The sequence below is a fragment of the Artemia franciscana genome, chromosome 1, assembly GCF_032884065.1.
Source record: "Artemia franciscana chromosome 1, ASM3288406v1, whole genome shotgun sequence".
In the NCBI taxonomy this organism is placed as follows: Eukaryota; Metazoa; Arthropoda; class Branchiopoda; order Anostraca; family Artemiidae; genus Artemia; species Artemia franciscana.
Genome location: NC_088863.1, coordinates 53829137 through 53851731, shown reverse-complemented (window position 1 = coordinate 53851731; position 22595 = coordinate 53829137). Strand labels below are relative to the sequence as shown.

At 34.5% G+C, this 22595-nt stretch overlaps 1 protein-coding gene across 7 annotated transcripts in view; it reads left to right on the top strand.

Annotated features, from left to right (window-relative positions):
- LOC136031369 (A disintegrin and metalloproteinase with thrombospondin motifs 9-like) overlaps positions 1–22595 on the top strand; it is a 466037-nt gene that overhangs the window by 227639 nt on the left and 215803 nt on the right. For all 7 annotated transcript variants that reach the window (XM_065710922.1, XM_065710894.1, XM_065710885.1 and 4 more), the window contains 3 exons: positions 7846–8025; positions 13240–13410; positions 20589–20752. In XM_065710922.1, the coding sequence (XP_065566994.1) occupies positions 7846–8025; positions 13240–13410; positions 20589–20752 (515 nt within the window). The remainder of the gene's footprint in view (positions 1–7845; positions 8026–13239; positions 13411–20588; positions 20753–22595) is intronic.

Genomic DNA, 22595 nt, shown 5'->3' with positions numbered 1-22595 from the left:
AAAGGAGCAAAGGAGGAGGCATAGTTGCCCTCCGATTTTTGGTTACTTAAAAAGGCAACTAGAACTTTTAATTTTTTTGCGAATGTTTTATTAGTAAAAGATATACGTAACTTACACATTGGCTTACTTAGCGAACTTCTGTACTCTCATGTTTTTATTACGTATACGAAGAGGTTCACCCCCCCCCCCGTCAGAACCTCGCTCTTTACACTAAAGCTTAAATTTTGTTCCAATTTCTTATGAATGACCCCTGAATCACAAAAGCCGTAGAATAAATAGTTGAAATTACTAAAAATACTTTAGCTTGAAAAAGAGCGAGGTATTAGGAGGAGGTGAGCCCATCATATGCGTAATAATTTCTGTTCGTTTTAAATTTTAATGCTTCTCCTTACTTTCAGTTGAAAAAGACTTTTTCATATTTATTTTTTCATTGTATTTGTTTAAATAATGCTAGATAATCTTGCGCTCCCTTCATGAAAATTTTCTTCCCCCATGACAAATTCCTCCAAGGAAAGCTCCCCCAACATATTCCCCTCTTCTCAACTCCTCCCCCAACCTAAAAATCCCCCTGAAAACGTCTGTACACTTCCAAATAACCATTGCTATATGTAAGCACTGGTCATAGTTTGTAACTTGTGGTCCCTCCCACGGGGACTGTGGGGGAGTAAGTCGTCCCCAAAGACAGAGTTATAAGGTTTTTTGACTACGCTGAATAAAATGGCCATCTCAGAATTTTGATCTGGTGACTTTGGGAAAATAATTAGCGTGGGAGGGGGCCTAGGTGCCCTCCAATTATTTTGGTCACTTAAAAAGGGCACTAGAATTTTTTATTTCCGTAAGAATGAGCCCTCTCACAAGATTCTAGGACAACTGGGTTGATACGATAACCCCTGGGAAAAAAACAAAACAAAAACAAACAAATAAACACGCATCCGTGATCTGCCTTCTGGCAAAAAACACAAAATTCCACATTTTTGTAGATAGGAGGTTGAAACTTCTACAATAGTGTTCTCTGATCCGCTGAATCTGATGGTGTGATTTACGTTAAGTTTCTATGACTTTTAGGGGTTGTTTTTCCCTATTTTCTAAAACAAGGCAAATTTTCTTAGGCTCGTAACTTTTGATGGGTAAGACTAAACTTGATTAAACTTATATATTTAAAATCAGCATTAAACTGCAATTCTTTTGATGTAGCTATTGACATCAAAATTCCATTTTTTAGAGTTTTGGTTACTATTTAGCCGGGTTGCTCCTTACTACAGTTCTTTACCACGAACTGTTTGATTTTGCTTCAGAATGCTACTCGAGATGTCACAAAGAAGCTCTTTTCATTGCAGTGTGACAAACTGGAATAAAACGAGATATCAAATAGTTGATTTTCCGCTTATTACAATGTTTAGATGTTCATGTTTTTTTTAGTTATATGGTTAATTTTGCTTGAGAATGCCACTCGAGATTCGAGCCATGAAGATTTGGTTCATTCAACAAAAGAATTTTCAAACAGTTCGTGGTAACGAACTGTAGTAAGGAGCGACCCGGCTCAATAGTAACCAAAACTCTAAAAATGGAATTTTGATATCAATAGCTACATCAAAAGAATTGGATTTTAATGCTGATTTTAAATATATAAGTTTCATCAAGTTTAGTCTTACCCATCAAAAGTTACGAGCCTGAGAAAATTTGCATTATTTAAGAAAATAGGGGGAAACACCCTCTAAAAGTCGTAGATTCTTAACGAAAATGACACCATCAGATTAAGCGTATTAGAGAACCCTACTGTAGAAGTTTCAAGCTCCTATTCACAAAAATTTGGAATTTCGTATTTTTGCTAGAAGACAAATCACGGGTGCGTGTTTTTTTTTTTTTGTTTTTTTTCCAGGGGTCATCGTATCGACCAAGTGGTCCTAGAATGTCGCAAGAGGTCTCATTCTAATGGAAATGAAAAGTTCTAGTGCCCTTTTTAAGTGATCAAAAAATTGGAGGGCATCTAGGCCCCCTCCCACGCTCATTTTTTCCCAAAGTCAACGGATCAAAATTTTGAAATAGCCATTTTGTTCAGCATAGTCGAAAATCATAATAACTATGTCTTTGGGGATGACTTACTCCCCCACAATCCCTGGGGGAGGGGCTGCAATTTACAAACTTTGACCAGTGTTTACATATAGTAATGGTTATTGGGAAATGTACAGACGTTTTCAGGGGGATTTTATTTTGTTTGGGGTTTGGGCTGAGGGGTGGGGGCTATGTTGGAGGATCTTTCCTTGGAGGAATCTGTCATGGGGGAAGAAAAATTCAATGAAAAGGGCGCAGGATTTTCTAGCATTAGTATAAGAAAACAATGAAAAATAAACATGAAAAGTTTTTTCAAATGAAAGGAAGGAGAAGCATTGCAACTTAAAACGAACAGAGATTATTACGCATATGAGAGGTTCTAAAAATACTTTAGCATAAAGAGCGCGGTATTTAGGAGGAGATAAATACCTCGCTCTTTTATGCTAAAGTATTTTTAGTAATTTCAACTATTTATTCTACGGCCTTTCTGATTCAGGGGTCATTCTTAAAGAATTGGGACAAAACTTACGATTTAGTGTAAAGAGCGAGGTATTAACGAGGGTACAAACCCCCTCGTATACATAATAAAAATATAAGATTATGAAAGTTTGTTACGTAAGTTAATTCTTAAGTTACGCATATTTTTTACTAATAAATCGTTAAAAATTGAAAGTTCTAGTTGCCTTTTTAAGTAACCGAAAAATTGGAGGGCAACTAGACCTCCTTCTCCACCCCTTATTTCTCAAAATCGTCTGATCAAAACTAAGAGAAAGCCATTTAGCCAAAAAAAGAATTAATATACAAATTTCATTTTAATAATTTATGTGCGGAGAGCCAAAACCAAACATGCATTAATTCAAAAACGTTCAGAAATTAAATAAGAAAAACTAATTTTTTTAGCTGAAAGTAAGGAGCGACATTAAAACTTAAAACGAACAGAAATTACTCCGTATATGAAATGGGTTGTCCCCTCCGCAATCCCTCGCTCTTTACGCTAAAGTTTGACTCTTTGCCACAATTCTACTTTTTAAAACAATTAAAAACTTTAGCGCAAAGAGCGAGGGATTGCGGAGGGGACAACCCATTTCATATACAGAGTAATTTCTGTTCGTTTTAAGTTTTAATGTCGCTCCTTACTTTCAACTAAAAAAATTAGTTTTTTTTTATTTAATCTTATTATAGGACATATAAAACTTTGTTGTTTAGATTACCCGAAAAAAAATTCCAGTGTTTAACTGTGCATGTTTTTCCATATTAATGCCGGGTGGTCACAAGCTCACACTCGAGCACCATTCTTAAGACATCCATTTGCCCAAGCTAATACCAAAGTATATTATGTTAGTATAATTCTGATGATTAAAAGTTTTCCAAACCGGAGTAGCGATATAAGATTAATTATGAGGACGTTTCCCAAAGATTGACAAGTTTGGCTCATTTAATTTTTGTACTAATCATACAGATTATGGTGATGCAGCATTTAACACCATATTTTTTTCACCTTCTTTCATTAACAGCCTTTCCTAACACCGCCCTCTTTTGCAAATGTAAAGCAAATTTCAAAATGTAGTTCAGTAGATGCATACAACTGAATCTTTGTTTACGAATTATATTAAAATTGTTTTTTAAGTTATAAAACTTGCTCAATGAATATGAACATTAAACACTTGCATATAACTTCATTGGCGTAATTTCGTCAAGATCCTGGGGGGAGAGGGTAGTTGGGGCCAATTTGCCCGTATTTTGTTTCACTTTCACTTTTAATTCTGATTACATAGGATCTAACTCTATTTCTTTTTTCACTGCGGCCCATTTAGTTTCAGTAAAAACTAAAAGGAAGCCATATGATATCATAAAGGTACTGTTTAGTACTATAAAAGAACGTTATAGTACTATAGAGGAAAATATGTACAAAAAAACCTAGTTGTTTCTGTTGATGCTTGAATTATACAGGTTTATCTTAGTTTTGAAAAGATTTTGGAAGAAACTAAATTTCAGTCGGGGAGAGGGGAGGGGCAAATTGGAGTCTAGAGGACAAAACGATGTCTGGGAGGGGCAGTTGTTCCCCCATCCCCTACCCAATTGCAAATTACTCTACTCCCCTGTATAGTTTACTCAGGGAATATGACTTGCTCATGGAATATGCACCTTATACATGTGACAAGATATGCATGTGAGTTGCTCTGGGAATATAATTGACTGCGGGAAAATGTACATTAAAATTAGACATATATCTTTCTCAGTGGATATAATTTGCTCAGGCAACTTGTAAATTAAACATATAACTTGCTCAGGGATTATAACTTGCTCAGGGAATATGTGCATTAAACATATACCTATAACTTGCTCAAGGAATAAAACTTGTTTAAGGAATACATACATTAAACATATAATTATAACTTTCTCAGGAAATATGTACGTTAAACATATACATGTAACATGTTCAGGGAATATGTACATTAAACAATACGAAAACGGCTCATAACATACTTTGGTTAAAAACTGAGTCTTCAATGTTTTGACTACTGAAGGAAATAAAATAAAATTAACTGAACTAAGGGCTGGCTTAGAGTCTATATTGGAAATAGTATTTTATTTCAGCTTACTAGACCACATGTTATGTCATTACAGGCATCTTGTTCCGATGATAACAGACTCTTTTACATGGTTGATTTTGAATTTTCCTTTTAAGTATCCTTTGGTAGCCATGGGAGTCTCTATCTTTCTTTGAACAATCCAATTGGTACTTCTTATCCTCACAAGTTTAAATTGAACGTAATAATAGTTGAAACTTATTTAGCTTAGAAAACGAATTTTTTCTTAGATACTCGATTGACTTAACATGAAAAATAATCTAGATAGGTCAGAAGTTTGAGAAAATTTGTTAAGAGCCTTAATTTCAGAAAAAAAATATTTTATGGGAGTGATGTCATTTTTAAATACATCAGTATGGCAATGACGTTTGTACACTTGTCAAACTTATGTGGAAAAATTGACGATTTTCATGCATGGAGACGTTTATTTTAAATTGTTTAAAGAGCAGAAGCCTGATAATTGCAAAAATATTTGCACATATTTTGACAAGGGATTGCAGCAATTCGAAAACCTTAATAAAGGAAACAAAAAGTTTGTAGCGTAGTAGAAATTGTTGTTAGAAATTTGACTTACGATGATAATAAAATATTTTTGAATAGCCTCCCTATGGAATGACATTAAATTGCGTAAAGAGAAAAAAACTGGTAATTGAAAAACAATTTATATATATTTTAACAAAGGATTAAAACAATTCGAAAACCTTAAAAAAGAAAACCACAAGTTTGAAGCTTAGTAGAAATAGTTGTTAGAAAAACATCATTACCAAATTTCTTTTCTTACAAGCATAAGCAATGTCTTTTTTAGACATGAAAAAAAATTTTAAGCTAAGTTCAGAATCACTAAAATTATTATTTAAACTCTACGGTGCCTGTTGAACAATTCTAAGGTTTTAATTCAAACTACAAAATACCTGAAAATTTTAAAATAGTATTTTTTTTTATAGATAGAATCCATTCGCTATATGATTAAGCTTACAGGTTTGAACGCAACCAGTCATATAATGTTAGAAAAAAGGCCTAAAAAGTGAAAATTTGCAATTATCACAAATGATTATTAGATATTTTGATAAGGAATTACAACAATTCAAAAACCTTAAAAAAAGAAAACCAAAAGTTTCAAGCTTAGTACATATAGTTGTTAGAAATCGGGGAAGCTTCAATGATAAAATACTTATTAAAAGGCAGGAGTATGCAAAGACATTAAATTGTGGAAAAAGCCAAAAACTGGTAATTGCAAAAAGATTTGTATATATTTTAACAAGAGATTGCAACAATTCAAATACCTTAAAAAAGAAAACATTTTAGAACACAACCAGTTATATAATGTCAGCAGGAAGACCCAAAAAACAAAAATTTCGAAGCTTGCTATAAATTGTTATTAGACGCTTTAATAATCAAATATCTTCGAAAAGAAACATTATGAAAAAACATTAAGTCACTTAAAGAGTAGAAAACTGGGTGCTGAGAAAATGTTTCTATATATTTTAACAAGGGATCACAGCAATTCAAAAACTTTAAAAAAGAAAACGAAAAGTTTGAAGCTTAGTAGAAATCGTCGTTAGAAATTGGACTTGCTTTAATAATCCAATTAAATAAAAAAAAACAAGTTTTTTTTTAAACTGAAAGTAAAGAGCGACATTAAAACTTAAAACGAACAGAAATTACTCCGTGTATGAAAGGGGCTGTTCCTTCCTCAACGTCCCGCTCTTTACGCTAAAGTTATTTACTGTTTTATATAGTAGAATCGAGAAAAAGAGTCAAACTTTAGCGTAAAGAGCGGGATGTTGAGGAGGGAACAGCCCCTTTCATACACGGAGTATCGTTTTAAGTTTTAATGTCGCTCCTTACTTTCAGTTAAAAAAACTTTTTTTTTATTTGATTTCTGAACGTTTTTTTTTTAGTTAATCCATGTTTTGATTTCGGCTCTCCGCAGATGAATAATTAAAGCGAAATTTACATATTTGTTTATTTGGCTAAATGGTTTTCCCGTAGTTTTGATCGAATGATTATGAGAAAAAAGAAGGGGGAGGAGGCCCAGTTGCCCTCAAATTTTTTGGGTACTTAAAAAGGCAACTAGAACTTTTGTTTTTTACGAACGTTTTCATTCGTAAAAGATATACGTAACTTACGAATTAACTTACGAAACAAACTCCTATATTCGTATGTTTTTATTACGTATATGAGAGGGTTCGCCCACTCGTCAATACCTCCCTCTTTACACTAAAGCTTAAATAGCCTAGTCCCCTTGTCCCCTAAACCTAGTTGGTGGGGGAGTTCGCACCCCCCAAGCCCCCCCCCCCGCGCGCGTAAGTCGTTACGCGCCATATTAGTTACGTGCCATTGTAGTTGTGTCCCTGTGTCCCACCTGTGAATATACATATATCTTCTATATATATAAAAATAAGTTGTATGTATGTCCGTTACACTATCTTCTATAAAAAAAAGGAAAAAAGTGAAAAAAATAAAAAAAAATAAAAGACAACTAAAAAAAGGAAATAAACTAAAACAAACTAAAAAGAAAAAACTAAAAAAAAAACTAAGAAAAAAACAAAAAAGTTATTGTGTTAAAAAAGTTATTGTGTTAAAAGTTATTGTGTTTTTCAGGAGGATCGATCGAAACCAATGTGCAGAAGTGCACCCAAAAACTAAATTGATTGGAAATAAAACGTTTGCAAATTTCGCGCAGTTGTTAGTCAATTCCGTTTTCGAAAAAGTGAATGTTGATGGGATAACTAAAGTTTCATTTATGAATAATTGGTTATCAAAAGTTAAAATTTTATTGTGTTATTGATAAATTTGAAAACCCTTAAAGACGGATATACAGCAACATCTGGGGGGAGGGGGGGAATGTGGCAAGGGCACCAATAATTGACTAAATTGACTAGTTTATTTAATAAACGAGAGTAAAAAAAACAAGAGAAGCACGGGATGAGGGTGTCGGAAAAAAAAATCTTGGGGGGAGGGTTTCCGACCATCTGGATCTGCCAGTGGTTCAAACACTACTGATGTAGAGCATTACTGGAAATCTGACCTAATGTTCATCATAGATGCTAAGTTTTTCTCCTTTTTTTATTTGAACAAATTCTTCTTCTTCTTGGAAACCCCTCTTCTTTTTTTTGTACTTCTCTTGTGTGTTCGTCTATATTTGAATCATACTACATTATAACCGCTCCCTTTTTAATATTGGATAGTTCTTTTCCAGTTGCACCGAAGGATCGCTGCAAGCTCTTTTGTACAGTCGGAACCAGCAGTGCCTATTATCTGTTGGCGGAGAAAGTCACTGATGGTACTGTTTGTGGCCCAGATACAGATGACATGTGTGTGAATGGAAGGTGTATACCAAGTGGATGTGATCATAATCTGTACAGTAACGTTAAACTTGGTAAGATATTTACATTCATTTTTGTCATAAAATGTTCATCCTTATTATTTTTCTGCTTACGGTTAACGATACGAATATACTTGTTTACAAAGTAAATGGGATTTCACACTAGAACAACCTAAGACGTGACAGATACGTTATACAATCTTAAGCGAAAAATGTGATTCGTAACGAAGGCAGTCTAAGTTGACTCGACCTGTACGCGAAATTTTATATTCCGTAACTTAATATTACGTGACTGAAAAGTCATTATCTTAGCAACAAATATAACATCTGGATGAGTAGTTAATAGATTTTAAAAATAAACAAATAAACTTTTCATAGAAAGCCCTCAGAACTTGAAACTACACTTCTCTTCCATGCTATTTTGAATACATCTGCTTCTGATGTTCTTGATAGATTTAGATGACAATCACGATGGTATTATTGATTTTCTAGTGTGAAAACACATGTATAAGCGGGAAGAGTTGTACTTAACGTAACATAACTTCGCCACTTAGCATAGACAGTTACGTATGTAGGGGAAATCCGTTACTTTTTACAGCAGCCGTTTCAGAACTTGAATTTGACCTATTTTCCCTTTTTAGGCCCATTAGAGCTGTACGATACACTCGTATCTTGTGACATGCAATCAACGTTATGTGGTTAGAACATTGAGAAATTTATTTCATCTAAAATATCGCATAAATTTCCCTTCATATGCAACCTCCTATACTCGGAAAAACTATATGACGTGGGGACCACAAAGAGAAACGCTTTATTCCCGGCACCATTAAACAGATTCTTTAAGTATGACAGAGTCCTCCATATTAACGATATAAGCCTACCTATTACAATGCTATTCATTAGTGGCGACTGAAATTTCTAGGTTAAACTACGAAGTTCAAACATGACACTAACATCACATATGTTTAAATTCATTTATAATGTACCTGAAACAGGAATGGAGACACATGTGCAGAAGTGGAAGCATATAATGCAAAACAGAGATGTTGCATCAACTGCAAAAATTTAATTACAGAATTTAAAAAAATTGTCCAATATTATTCTTTTTTGCCATCCCTTGGGGATGAAACTAAAAGCAGGTCGTCCTGGATGGGGTGGAAGAAGTCACAAGAAAAGCTTTGAAGAATCGCTAATCATGGGAAAGTGGTAAATATTGAGTATATCAGGGTGAAGAAGGAGCATACTTGGCTACGTCGGCCTTAGGCAGCTTAGCGATCTATTCAGTTGTTATTAGTAGCAGGCAGTCTAGAAATTATGGCATACTTAGAAGTTGTTTTCACAGGATCTGAAATTCTATAGAAGTGCGATTTTAGGCCAGAATTCCTCAAGCTGATCCTGAAACCGATTAAATAAAAAAAACAAGTTTTTTTAAATGAAAGTAAGGAGCGACATTAAAACTTAAAACGAACAGAAATTACTCCGTATATGAAAGAGGCTTTTCCTCCTCGACACCCCGCTCCTTACGCTAAAGTTTTTTATTGTTTTAAAAAGTAGAGTTACGAGAAAGAATCAAACTTCAGCGCAAGGAGCGGGGTGTCGAGGAGGAAAAGCCCCTTTCATATACGGAGTAATTTCTGTTCGTTTTAAGTTTTAATGTCGCTCCTTACTTTCATTTAAAAAAACTTGTTTTTTTATCTAATTTCTGAAAGTTTTTGAATTAATACATGTCTGATTTTGGCTCTCCGTACATAAATTATTAAAATGAAATTTGCATATTCATTATTTTTTTGGCTAAATGGCTTTCTCTTAGTTTTGATCAGACGATTTTGAGAAATAAGGGGCGGGGAAGGAGGTCTAGTTGCCCTCCAATTTTTCGGTTACTTAAAAAGGCAACTAGATCTTTTATTTTTAACGAACGTTTTTATTAGTAAAAAAAAAATACGTAACTTAAGAATTAACTTACGTAACAAACTTTTATATTCTTATATTTTTGATTATATATATGAGGGGGTTGGTCCCCTCGTTAATACCTCGCTCTTCACACTAAATCTTGTTTTATCCCAATTCTTTAAGAATGACCCTTGAATCAGAAAGGCCGTAGAATAAATAGTTGAAATTATTTAAAAAAAATTTAGCATAAAGAGTGAAGTGTTTATCTCCTCCTAAATACCTCGCTCTTTATGCTAAAGTATTTTTAGAACCCCTCATATGCGTAATAATCTCTGTTCCTTTTTAAGTTTTAATGCTTCTCCTTACTTTCAATTGAAAAAACTTTTTCATGTTTATATTTTCATTGTTTTTTTTTATAGTAATGCTAGAAAGTCCTGCGCCCTTTTCATTGAATTTCTCTTCCCCCATGAAATATTCCTCCAAGGAAAGATCCTCCCATATACCCCCCTCCCCTGAACCCCACACCCAAACCAAAAAAATCCCCCTGATAACGTCGGTACACTTCCCAGTAACCATTACTGTATGTAAACATTGGTCAAAGTTTGTAACTTGCAGCCCCTCCCCCAGGGACTGTGGGGGGTAAGTCATCCCCAAAGACATAGTTATTATGGTTTTCGACTATGCGGAACAAAATGGCTATCTCAAAATTTTGATCCGTTGTTTTTGGGAAAAAAATGAGCGTGGGAGGGGGCCTAGGTGCCCTCCAATTTTTTTGGTCACTTAAAAAGGGCACTAGAACTTTTCATTTCCGTTAGACTGAGCCCTCTTGCAACACTCTAGGACCACTTGGTCGATACGATGACCCCTGGGAAAAAAAAACAAACAAAAAAACAAATAAACACGCACCCGTGATTTGTCTTCTGGCAAAAAATACGAAATTCCACATTTTTGTAGATTGGACCTTGAAATTTTCGCTATAGGATTCTCTGATACGCTGAATGCGATGGTGTAATTTTCGTTAAGATCCTATGACTTTTAGGGGGTGTTACCCCCTATTTTCCAAAGTAAGGCAAATTTTCTCAGGCTCGTAACTTTTGATGACAAAGACTAAATTTGATGAAACTTATATATTTGAAATCAGCATAAAAATCCGATTCTTTTGATATATCTTTTAGCATCGAAATTCCGTTTTTTAGAGTTTCGTTTACTATTGAGCCGGGTCGCTCCTTACTACAGTTTGTTACCACGAACTGTTTGATCACAGAGAAACCCCACTTGCTACTCTTTTTCCTTTATGCATAAATTATTAGTAACCCTGCATTTGGATGAAGACGGGTATATTTTTTAGTTCAATAGCGGTGTTGTACCGTTTGTACTGACAATAAAATACTTTGTACTTTAATGGCGAGCTTACTCTGATTTACATCGTAAATAATTATACTCTGGTCCTTCTTAATAATTTCTTTTATCTCCCTTGCGGCTTCTTTTTTTGTATTCTTATTTAGTAGATTTATGAAAACTGAAGTACTTTTAAGGCGAAGAACTTCACGATTATATTAACATGCAACAAAACGCTATATTATTCCCCCTAAGTCTCCTTGGATTCTAACAAGGGAAAGACATACGAGTCACTTAGTCAAGGAAAAGTCAATTATCAGCATACAAAGAGAGCAAAAATGTTGAATAAAAAGAATGAACAAATTAGATAGGTTATAAAGAATAAATAAGCTCCAATGAATCCTGCACAAAAAAAAAGTAAAAAATAGCTTCTAAGAAGCCAACAAATTTTTTAACAGATTAATTTGAACAAACCGAATTAGTGGCACCCTCTTTCTGATTCAGGCAACATATTTCATAAAATATGACTCGCCATTAATGGATGAAAACTTTACCTTACACACAGAGTAAAAGGAATTTGAATAAAAAAAAGTAAGACTAATGCATTGACTGAATACAATCGTTTACAGACACTATCACCAACATATTCATTCAATCGATTTACCTAATTCTAACAGAGCTGGCGAAACAAATAAATTTCTAAGTAGGAGATTTAGTAATACCCAACTTTTTATATTTTAACGAACCTTCTTAAATGTAAAAAGCAATATATAATAAGAAACACAAAGATTATAAGTGAAGAAGAGATAAGGATTAATCTCTTCCAACTGAAAGTCTTTAAAAAAAAAAAAAATCCCGAAATAGTTGGTCCAAGAAAATCTTTCTTTCTGTCCCTTAGAATAAACCGCCCCTAAAACCTTCAAGTACTTAGTATTTTGAGAAATAATAGAAAAACCATCAATCAAGACGGGAGATGGTACCGTCTTTCTTAGGCGGTAATTTCAATATAAAAATGTGGAAGGTTTTATAAATTTAATGATTTTAATCAATCGTAGGTACAAAAAAAACCGAAAGGCTGCTTACTCCAGGGTACCCTACTTTCATTTCAAGTCGATTGTATCAGCCTCTCAGCCTTTCAATTTATCGCAAATTTCCACTAAACATCTTTTCAGATTCTGCTTAATTCCTTTTTCTCATTGCTGCTGTGAAATTTCTTTTCTTTTTATAGATATTTATCTAGATCAACTTAATGATCACTTTACCGTAAGTTTATGCTGTTTATCAGTCTACTGTAAACTACCTCGTCCTATATGATATACCAAATTTATATGCTGTAGTTATATTTTTTTTCTTGAATTCTAATCTAAGGAGTATGTCACTTCAACATAACTCCGTAGTGTTATAGTAATTTTAATTTGAAACGGTTTCCTATCCAACTATTAATTTTTGAAATAATGGTCTGTGGTAGAAACGAATGGTTTGAAAATGGTGCAATTGTGAATAACATATAATTTTAAGTAGTTTAAGGTGTTCTGATGGGCCACGATTATAGCAAAAAAGAAAACCATTTCGAGTAAAACACAGCCGCATTTCCAGACCAAAAAATGTGTATTTCCGTAAAAATGAGTCCCATAACATAATTTCTACCAATCCGTCCATTTCAAAACCAACAAAAAAAATTTTTCTTGTAAAACACAGAAATAAAAATGAATCAGCATTACTTTCCTACTCATCTGCAAAAATAAGAACTTTATTATAATGTTTCCCTTGCCTCCTAGAGGTAAAAAATTCCTCTTATTCCAGTATAAAACCCTGCCAAGCCTCGACTTGAAATAAATTTTACGCATGTAAACTTGTATGCATGATTGAAAATGGTTGGATAGTTTGACAAGAATACACATGTGAACGTTTTGTAAGAGATAGCTTTTGTCGAGTTCAAAAGTCAAGTTCCTTTTTCTTAAGCTTTTTAATTCAGAAGTTTATATTGGTACGTTCTCTATTAATCTTTGTGCGATTTTGAATTCATTTATATACTTTCAGATATGTGCGGCGTGTGTGGTGGTGACAATTCAACTTGCGAAATTAAAAAAGGGACATTTAACAGAACCTCCTACGGATATAATGAGGTTGTTATTATCCCGGAAGGATCTTCATACATTGATATAAAGCAATATGGTTACATGGGAACAAACCGTGACGATAACTATCTCGGTACTGTTTATATTTCGTAAATTTTCAGTTTAATCAATTGAATCGCTTCTTATAGTTCCAGGGGCATGAAAATTAAGATATTTGTTACAACCTTTAGCTATGCTAGGTTATGAGGTGCCGATTGATGGGTGAATGGGTGGTACACAGAGGCAATGGCCGCCCTGGATGTTGACAAGTACCCTTTTTAGATGATTTCATTGAAAAATATCGTTTTTGTATTTTCATTGAAGAAATGGAGAAAAAAAAATTACCCCAGCCTAGGTTTAGAAAAATATATCTACTCCAAACCCCCTCTGTGCTTTCGTGAATCCCTGCTTAAGTCAGTTCATTTCTGAACTCCGATTTTCTATTATTGTTTCTCGTTTTTTTTTTCTGTCGTTTCAAAATTCTACTGTTTTTAGGACAGTGCTAATTATCTCCCTTTTTTCCACGTTAAACCATGAAAACAAATAGGCAGAACTAATTAGTTGAGTTTGGCGACCGTTTTCGACATAAAAATTCAAACAATAGCACTCAGTTGTTGCCCAAACGACAACTAAATCTTTTAAGGAAAGTGAGACATTGGCAATTTGGTGCCATATGTTCCCATCTCACTTGTTGATTTTTCACCCATGTTTCTCTTTTTTAAATTTGGCACCCGTTTCTACAAAAAAATACATGTTTCGCATAGAGGTGCTTTTCATTAAAAACTGAATTCCTTATTTTCCCAATTTCTTAAGATATTGCTACTGAAGTTTCCACCTAACCAGTTCAGACAGTCATATTGCATTTACAATGTCCTTGGTGCTTTCAGCTTCCTTTATTATCTATCCTCTTTAAGCTCTTTCTCTATTAAGCCTTTATTATAGAGCTTTATTCTATGTCTTACGCTAGAGTCATGTGTGGGTGCGAAAATTAAAATTCGTAAAAGGTACAGACTCAACAAAAGAAAAAGTAAATAATGTAACCAAGTAATAATTATGTTATGAGTGATCCATACAGATATGCATATACGCAAGAACTTGTTTGGAAGTGGAGGGGAAATAATAACAAAATTGACAATTTTAATGAGAAATACTCGGAAATTTGGGAAAATTTAGGTAACGTCCCTGCATGCATGTATAGCATAGATTTAGATATGATTTTAACCAGTTTAATAACTATTGTACGGCTTCAACTGAGCAGCAACATCAGAAAAGAAAGTTCATTTTTTGATACATCCCCCCCCCCGAAAAAGTATTACAAAATTAAAGAAAGAACAGAAAAAAACTTCATTGGATACAATAAGGTATTCATTGTTCCTGTAGGATCTTAATGTCTTGAAAAAACGTAATTTAATAATTATTTACCGAAACGATAAATTTTCTGTGGCTCAAAAGTTTTCGTAAAAATCATACAAATGTGAAAAGTAATACACGGTATAGAAACGTAGTCGATAAGTCTTAAAACTCATCAACAGTTCATGGCAACGACTTAAAGTAAGGATCGACCCGACTCAATAGTAACCAAAACTCTATTTTGATAACAATTTTGATACCAATAGATATATCAAAAGAAACGGATATTTATGCCGATTCCAAATATAAAAGTTTCAAAAAGTTTAGTTTTTCCTATCAAAGGTTAAGAGCCTGAGAAAATTTGCCTGATTTTTTGAAAAAGGGGGAATATCCCCTAAAAGTCATAGAATCTTATAGAAAATTACATTATTAGATTCACCGTATCAGAGACCCTAGTACAGAGGTGTCAAGCTACTATCTACAAAAATGTTGATTTTTTTGGCCATAAAAAACATCACGAATGCGTGTTTATTTGTTGTTTTTTTTTGTCTCTAGGTGATACTATCAACCCAGAGGTCCTAGAATATTGGGAGATCGTTCATTCGAACAGAAATTAAAGTTCTCTTGCCCTTTTTATTGATGAGAAAATTGGAGGGCAACTAATATTCCTATGCTCACAAACATCTAGATGGGGTACCGACACATGTACAAGCATAAAACACATTTAAGTCCATTTTTCAGTACAAGTCCAACTTTCCAATATATTTGCCACTCTCTCGACGTACTATTCAGTATATTTTCCAACTATCAAATATATTGGAAAATTGTCCTTTATAATGGAAATTTTGAAATAGCCATTTTGTTCAGTATAGTTGAAAAGCCAAAAATTATACCTTTGGACATTTTTGATCCTCCAGCCCCTGGGGAAAGATCTTTAAGTTACAAAATTTGCCCGTTGTTTAAAGTGTAGTATTAACTTTTGGGAATTATGCAAACATTTTTGATGTCGTGGGGAGAGAAGTTTTCAGGGTTTGAGTTTTTCAGGGGAAATCCTACACTGGTGAAACTTGCCAGAATTCCTATACGATATTCTTCTTTTGTCTTGCTTTCTCTTTGTCGATCCAATTTTACACGTGGAGATGTTAAGGGTGTCCTGAGTAAATTTTCACCACGTTTGAATTTTCAAGAGCAGGGGTTCTCAAACTCATTTAGACACTGTGCCCCCTTTTACCCACAAAACATCTTAGGTACCCCTTCTCAGTTACCGGTACTAAGTAAACTAAGCTTTAATATAAACGAAATTGCTAGACCTAGAATTAAAGGCTTGTGTTATTTTTTGTCTGTGTACCCCCTAAAATTTTTGCGCACCCCCAAAAGGTACTCCTACCACAGTTTGAGAACCACAGGTCTAGAGAATAAATCGGTCAGGAGGTGTGTTTTTTTCGTGGAGGTTTAAACACATTTAATGGCGTTATTTAAAAAAACAATCTGAAATTAAATAAGAAAAAAAAGTTTAATTCAAAGAAAAACTTTTCTTTGAATTGGCAGCGCAGCAGCAAAGTGCACCTGGCACTTTCACAATAAATCACATCAGTTCAGTTTTTGTTAAGGGAAAAATCGCTAAGTTTTTTCTTTGCACCTGTCAGCATTGTGTGCCCCTAAATCAGGGTCTAGTTGGCCTATATGCGATTCTTTAGCATGGTAAGAGGGAATTCCGAGTAACAAAAAGAATGATCAAGTGGACAGGGTCAATTACCAGAGAGTGGACTCAGTGAAGATTGAAAAAGTAGAATACTCAAGGCTAAGATGCTTTTTCTCAGTTGAAAAAAGCTAGGAAAAATATGAAGATACTATTTTAAAACTAAGATAAGAATATTGGAAGCTGAGATAATACGACTGTTCAAGCATGGTTTTGAAACGTGGTTGCTTTGAAAAGTAGAGGAGGACCTGATAAATGTTTTGCGGAGGAAGTGTCAATGGATAGTTGTAGCACCTTCTTGACTGGCTGTATTTTAAACAACAAGCCTTACAAAGAACAATATTCAATACCACCCTTTAGAAAAAATGAAATGGTGAGGAAACTATACGGTTGAAGGATGTCAGATTGCCAAAGATTTGCTGTCTGACCATCCTTTCTGGGATCAAAAGAAAAGCAGTTCGTCCCCAAATTGGGTGAGCAGAAGCCATAAGGAAGGATTTACAGAAAGTCGGTAATTCTTGTGACAATAAGAGTGAAGTTCTGGATAGATTTGGGGAGGAAGAGAAACGTGCGCATCTGTGTTTACATTGGACAGCTTGGTGCAGCAGTGAGTTATTATTACGGAGTAGTAGTAAAAAAAACAAGAGCTAAGAGCTCATATGGCACTTGTGACGAGGCGAGAAGAGCTAAGAGCCAAGAGAACATAAGGTATGAGCTCTAACAAAATTCTATGAATCAATAGATTGATTTAAAAAGAAAAATAAGAGGCTTAATGACGGTCAGGATTTAAAATAAGAGCTCTGAGTCACGATGTCCTTCTAAATATCAAAACTCATTAAGATCCGATCACCCACTCGTAAATTATAAATACTTAATTTTTTCTAGTTTTTCCTCTCCCTTTAGCCGCCCAGATGGTCGAATCTGGGAAAACGACTTTATCAAGTCAAATTGTGCAGCTCCCTGACACGCCTACCAATTTTCATCGTCCTAGCACGTCTAGAAGCACCAAACTCGCCAAATCACTGAACCCCTCCCCCCCAACTCCCCAAAGAGAGTGAATCCAGTACGATTCTGTCAATCACGTATCAAGGACATTTGTTTATTCTATCCACCAAGCTTCATACCGATTCCTCCACTCCAAGTGTTTTTCCAAGATTTCCCCCTCGAACTCCCCCCAATGTCAGAAGATCTGGTCGGGATTTGAAATAAGAGCTCTGAGACATGAATTACTTCTAAAAATAAATTTCATTAAGATCCGATCACCTATTCGTAAGATAAAAATACACCAATTTTCACGTTTTCCAAGAATTCCGGTTTCCCCCTCCAACTCCCCCCAGTGTCACGGGATCTGGTTGAAATTTAAAATTAGAACTTTAAAGCACAAGATCCTTCTAAATATCAAATTTCATTAAGATCTGGTCACCCTTTCGTAAGTTACAAATACCTCAATTCAAAATTACCCCCCCCCTACCCCCCCCCCCCATTCCACCAAAGAAAGCAGATCCGGTCCGGTTATGTCAGTCACGTATCTTAGACAGGTTTCTATTCTTCCCCTCCAGTTTCATTCTGATCTCACCGCTTTAAGTATTTTCTAAGATTTCCGGTCCCCCCCCCAACTGCCCCCCAATTACGCTTGATCCAGTTGAGATTTAAAATAAGAGATCTGAGTTACGAGGTCCTTCTAAATATGAAGTTTCATGAAGATCCAATCACTCCTTCTTAAGTTAAAAATACGTCATTTTTTCTTATTTTTCAGAATTACCCCCCCCCCCCCCCCCCGAATAGAGCGGATCCGTTCCAATTATGTAAATCACGTCCGTAAGACTTCTGCTTATTTTTTCTACCAAGTTTCATCCCAATCCCTCCAGTCTAAGCGTTTTCCATGATTTTAGGTTCCCCCACCCCAAACTTCCCCCAATGTCACCAGATCCGGTCAGGATTTAAAATAAGAGCTTTGAGACACGATATCCTTCTAAATATCAAATTTCATTGAGATCCGATCGCCCGTTCGTAAGTTAAAAATACCTCATTTTTTCTAATTTTTCAGAATTAACCCCTCCCCCAACTACCCCAAAGAGAGCGGATCCGTTCCGGTTATTTCAATCATGTATCTAAGAGTCGTGATTATTTTTCCTACCAAGTTTCATCCCGGTCCCTCCACTCAAAGTGTTTTCCGAGTTTTAGGTTTCCCCCTCCCCCCCCCCAATGTCACCAGATCCGGTCGGGTTTAAAATAAGAGCTCTGAGCCACGATATCCTTCCAAATATCAAATTTCATTGAGATCCGATCACCGGTTCGTAAGTTAAAAATACCTCATTTTTTCTAATTTTTCAGAAATAACCCCCCCCCCCCCCCCCAACTACCCCAAAGAGAGCGGATCCGTTCCGTTTATGTCAATCATGTATCTAGGACTTGTGCTTATTTTTCCCACTAAGTTTCATCCCGATCCCTCCACTCTAAGTGTTTTCCAAGTTTTAGGTTTCCCCTCCCAACTCCCCCCCCCAATGTCACCAGATCCGGTCGGGATTTAAAATAAGAGCTCTAAGACACGACATCCTTCTAAACATCAAATTTCATTGAGACCCGATCACCCGTTCGTAAGTTAAAAATACCTCTTTTTTCAAATTTTTCAGAATTACCCCCCCCCCCAACTAACCCAAAGAGAGCGGATCCATTCCGATTACGTCAATCATGTATCTGGGACTTGTGCTTATTTTTTCCATCAAGTTTCATCCCGATCCCTCCACTCTAAGTGTTTTCCAAGATTTTAGGTCCCCCCCCCTCCAACTCCTTCCAATGTCATCAGATCCGGTCGGGATTTAACATACGAGCTCTGAGACACAATATCATTTCAAACATCAAATTTCATTAAGATCCCATTACCCGCTCATAAGTTAAAAATACTTCATTTTTTCTATTTTTTCCGAATTAACCAGCCCCCCACTCCTCCCCAGATGGTCAAATCGGGAAAACGACTATTCCTAATTTAATCTGGTCCGGTCCCTGATACGCTTGCCAAATTTCATTGTCCTAGCTTACCTGGAAGTGCCTAAAGTAGCAAAACCAGGACCGACAGACAGACAGACAGACCGACAGAATTTGCGATTGCTATATGTCACTTGGTTAATACCAAGTGCCATTAAAATGTTGAACGGGGCGGAAAATAAGAGGAGAAAACAATCATTCTGTTGAAAAGCTCAGTAAGAAAGAGCGTCCAATTCTTTTGATAACTCTTCGGGTGCTATAGGGGTAATAGACAGTATCTTGAAGAAAATTACTCCAGGAGATTCGAGTTAAACTAAAATTTGAAGTAGCGGAAAATGTTTAGTATTTGACAATTTAGTGAAGCTAATTTTCCGAGATTTCCATTAATATCGTCATATCTTATTTAAAGGGATTGAGTGAGCCTTTTTTTGGGAAGTTCGAGCCTCATTCATTTATAAATTTTAGATTATGCTTTTAGATTGATTTAAATTGATCAGGAATTTTGTAAGAGAGAACAGGGACATCACACAGAGGGGTTAAATCGTAATAGCAGACTAAAAACAGTAGTTTTGATCGGACTCTACTCCAATTGGTTTATTATTGGAAATTTCAGTTTTGACTTAATTTGCCTTCCTTTGATTGGTTTAATTTTGAAAATATAAGTTTTAGGATTAACAAATAGAAAAGAGACTTAAAAAAACCATCATGGGGAATACAGAACATTAACTTTTAGCTTTAACTAACTTTGATAAACTCTAAAGCTTTTTAAGGTCCAAATGAAATAAAATCACCTTTTTGGGGCAAAATACTAGCCTTTCAATTTTTTATACACTGATGGTATAAATGACATTTATTGAATTCAATCATTCTTTTTTTAAATAACTTTGAACATTTCTTGAACACCTACGCGACTAAAAATTTGACGGTACTAGCCAAAGACTTGTAAATGCATAATAAACCACAAACTGTTGGTCAGCGAATCAGAAAAAAAAAACAGTTATTTATGTATTCTTCTCAACTACCCAACTTATTGCCACAGATCTTTTCTTAGAAGCCTGATGGTGTTATACCTGCTCGCGTATCCAATGCCTTTGTTATATTATCTACTATATATTCAGGTAATAAATCTATGGTGCTAGGACATTAACTGCCATCTATTTTTGTTATAATAATTCCCTTTTGATTTGACAGTTTAATAGGAATAAAAAACAAGTGGGTTTTATTCGTTTTAATTTTAGCTCTTAAAGACGGGAACAACTTTATTCTTAATGGCAACTTCATTGTCAGTATGTTTCAAAAGACTGTTCATCATGGGGGAACAACATTGGAATACAGTGGGTCTGATGCAGTGATAGAACGGCTCAATTCGACTAAACCAATAAGAGCACCTCTTGTAGTTATGGTAAATTTCTGCCTTATTTATCTGTGTTTTATGTTTAAAAAAAATTAATGAAAAATTTTTGTTTATTAGTGAGTGATCGTTGAGGTTTGACAAAAAAAGACCAAAAAGAAGATTATTTGGTACTTGTCTATTATATAAAACACACTCGTGAAGTAAAGTTTGGTGACAATAAAATCTGACGAAAAAAGATTACTATATTAGAAAAATTGTGGAGGTCATTTATGAATTATTAAATTGGGAGCTTTGGCGTCAGCTGACTGTCTTAAAGACAAAGAAAAGTTCATTATTAACATGATTCTTGACCTAGTTCATCCTAGTTCATTATTTCGGCGATTCTTGAGGATAACGGTAAATTTGCTTTGACTAGCTATGGAATATAGTACCTCACCATTAATGTTCAAAATTAAGATTTGGGATTTGCCAAAACCGTAGACCAAGAAATTTTATTTTTCTAGGATAAAGGGCTGTTGCCCAAAATAAAATACTGCTTCAATGGACACACCATGACTTTGTACTCTTACGAGAAGCAACATTTTTGGATGTGTATCACTGCCTTCTGGGCGCATATTTTCAAGGTGTAATTTTCACAATTTTGCTAATAAAGTATTCTATTTTCATCATATTTTTTTTTCATTAGCACTAAGCAAACTTAACTTCTCGAGCGTGTTTTATATAATATATATAAGTTTTATATAATAATATAATAAGAAATTGTAAAAAAAAATATATTAGTTGAAATCAAAATTGAGAAAGGGATGGAAATTGTTCTTTTATTGATGTCAAGTGCAAATATGTATTTTATTAAGGCCAGTCGAGGCATAAATTTAATTTGAGATTGTATTTATTTCGACCAGTTTTCCAGTAAAATACAAAAAAGGGAACAAATTTTGTTGATATCAACTGTTTCCAAATTGTTTGTAAGTTGTGCATTGAAACGACATACCCCATATGCCATAAGTGATATTCCTAATTTCTCAGGGCTTATAGGGGCATCAAGAAGCATCAAAGAAAATCCAATGGAATCATTTCAACTCATTGTCTTCAGCTTTAATTTGTAAAGGAAAACTAAAAATAGAAAGAGAAACTAAAACTAATAAGCAAGTATGTAAATGAATCCAAATAATTATAAAAAAGAAAAAATGTATTATATAGAAATTATAAAAAATAATTATCAAAAAATTACAAAAAGAAATAATTATATAAAGAATGTTGGGCGGAATATAATAATAAAAAGGACATATGTTTTATAGATTGAATAAGAAGTGGCTAAGACTTATTTAGATATTTTCTCTTTTTTAGGGGGTGGGGTCAGGTCCTAGGGCTTCCCCTGTGTAAATTCTTGTTTTAGGGTATGCTTATTTGGAATATAAAAATATTTTAGTTGTCTCTTTTTTTTTTCTTTAGAAAAAATGACCTCAATCCTTTCACTTCATAACATGGTCTGTACATTCATTTTTTGTTTTATTTTGAGCTAAATTTTAGACTAGGATGCCCTATCAATACTAAGCTACTAAATATCCCATCTAATCCTAATAAATTGTTATTATAATGTAGTTGAGTGCTATCCAAACTTACCTCTATCTCAAAGCCCCCAAAGTTTCAAAAGAGAATAAGGCCAAAACCGACTTATTCTTAATATATCCTGATACTCTCAAATATGTTAAACCTGGGGCATCTCATACTGCTCTTTAGAAACATTTTCATATGCCTTTCCCTCTTTTTATTACATCACTTACCTACTCTTTCCATTTACGATTCAAAGCTGATGTAAAATCTTGGTAATTAAAACAATCTACAACTTTGACAAACAGTTTGAAAACATTGATTACTCCATAATGATGAT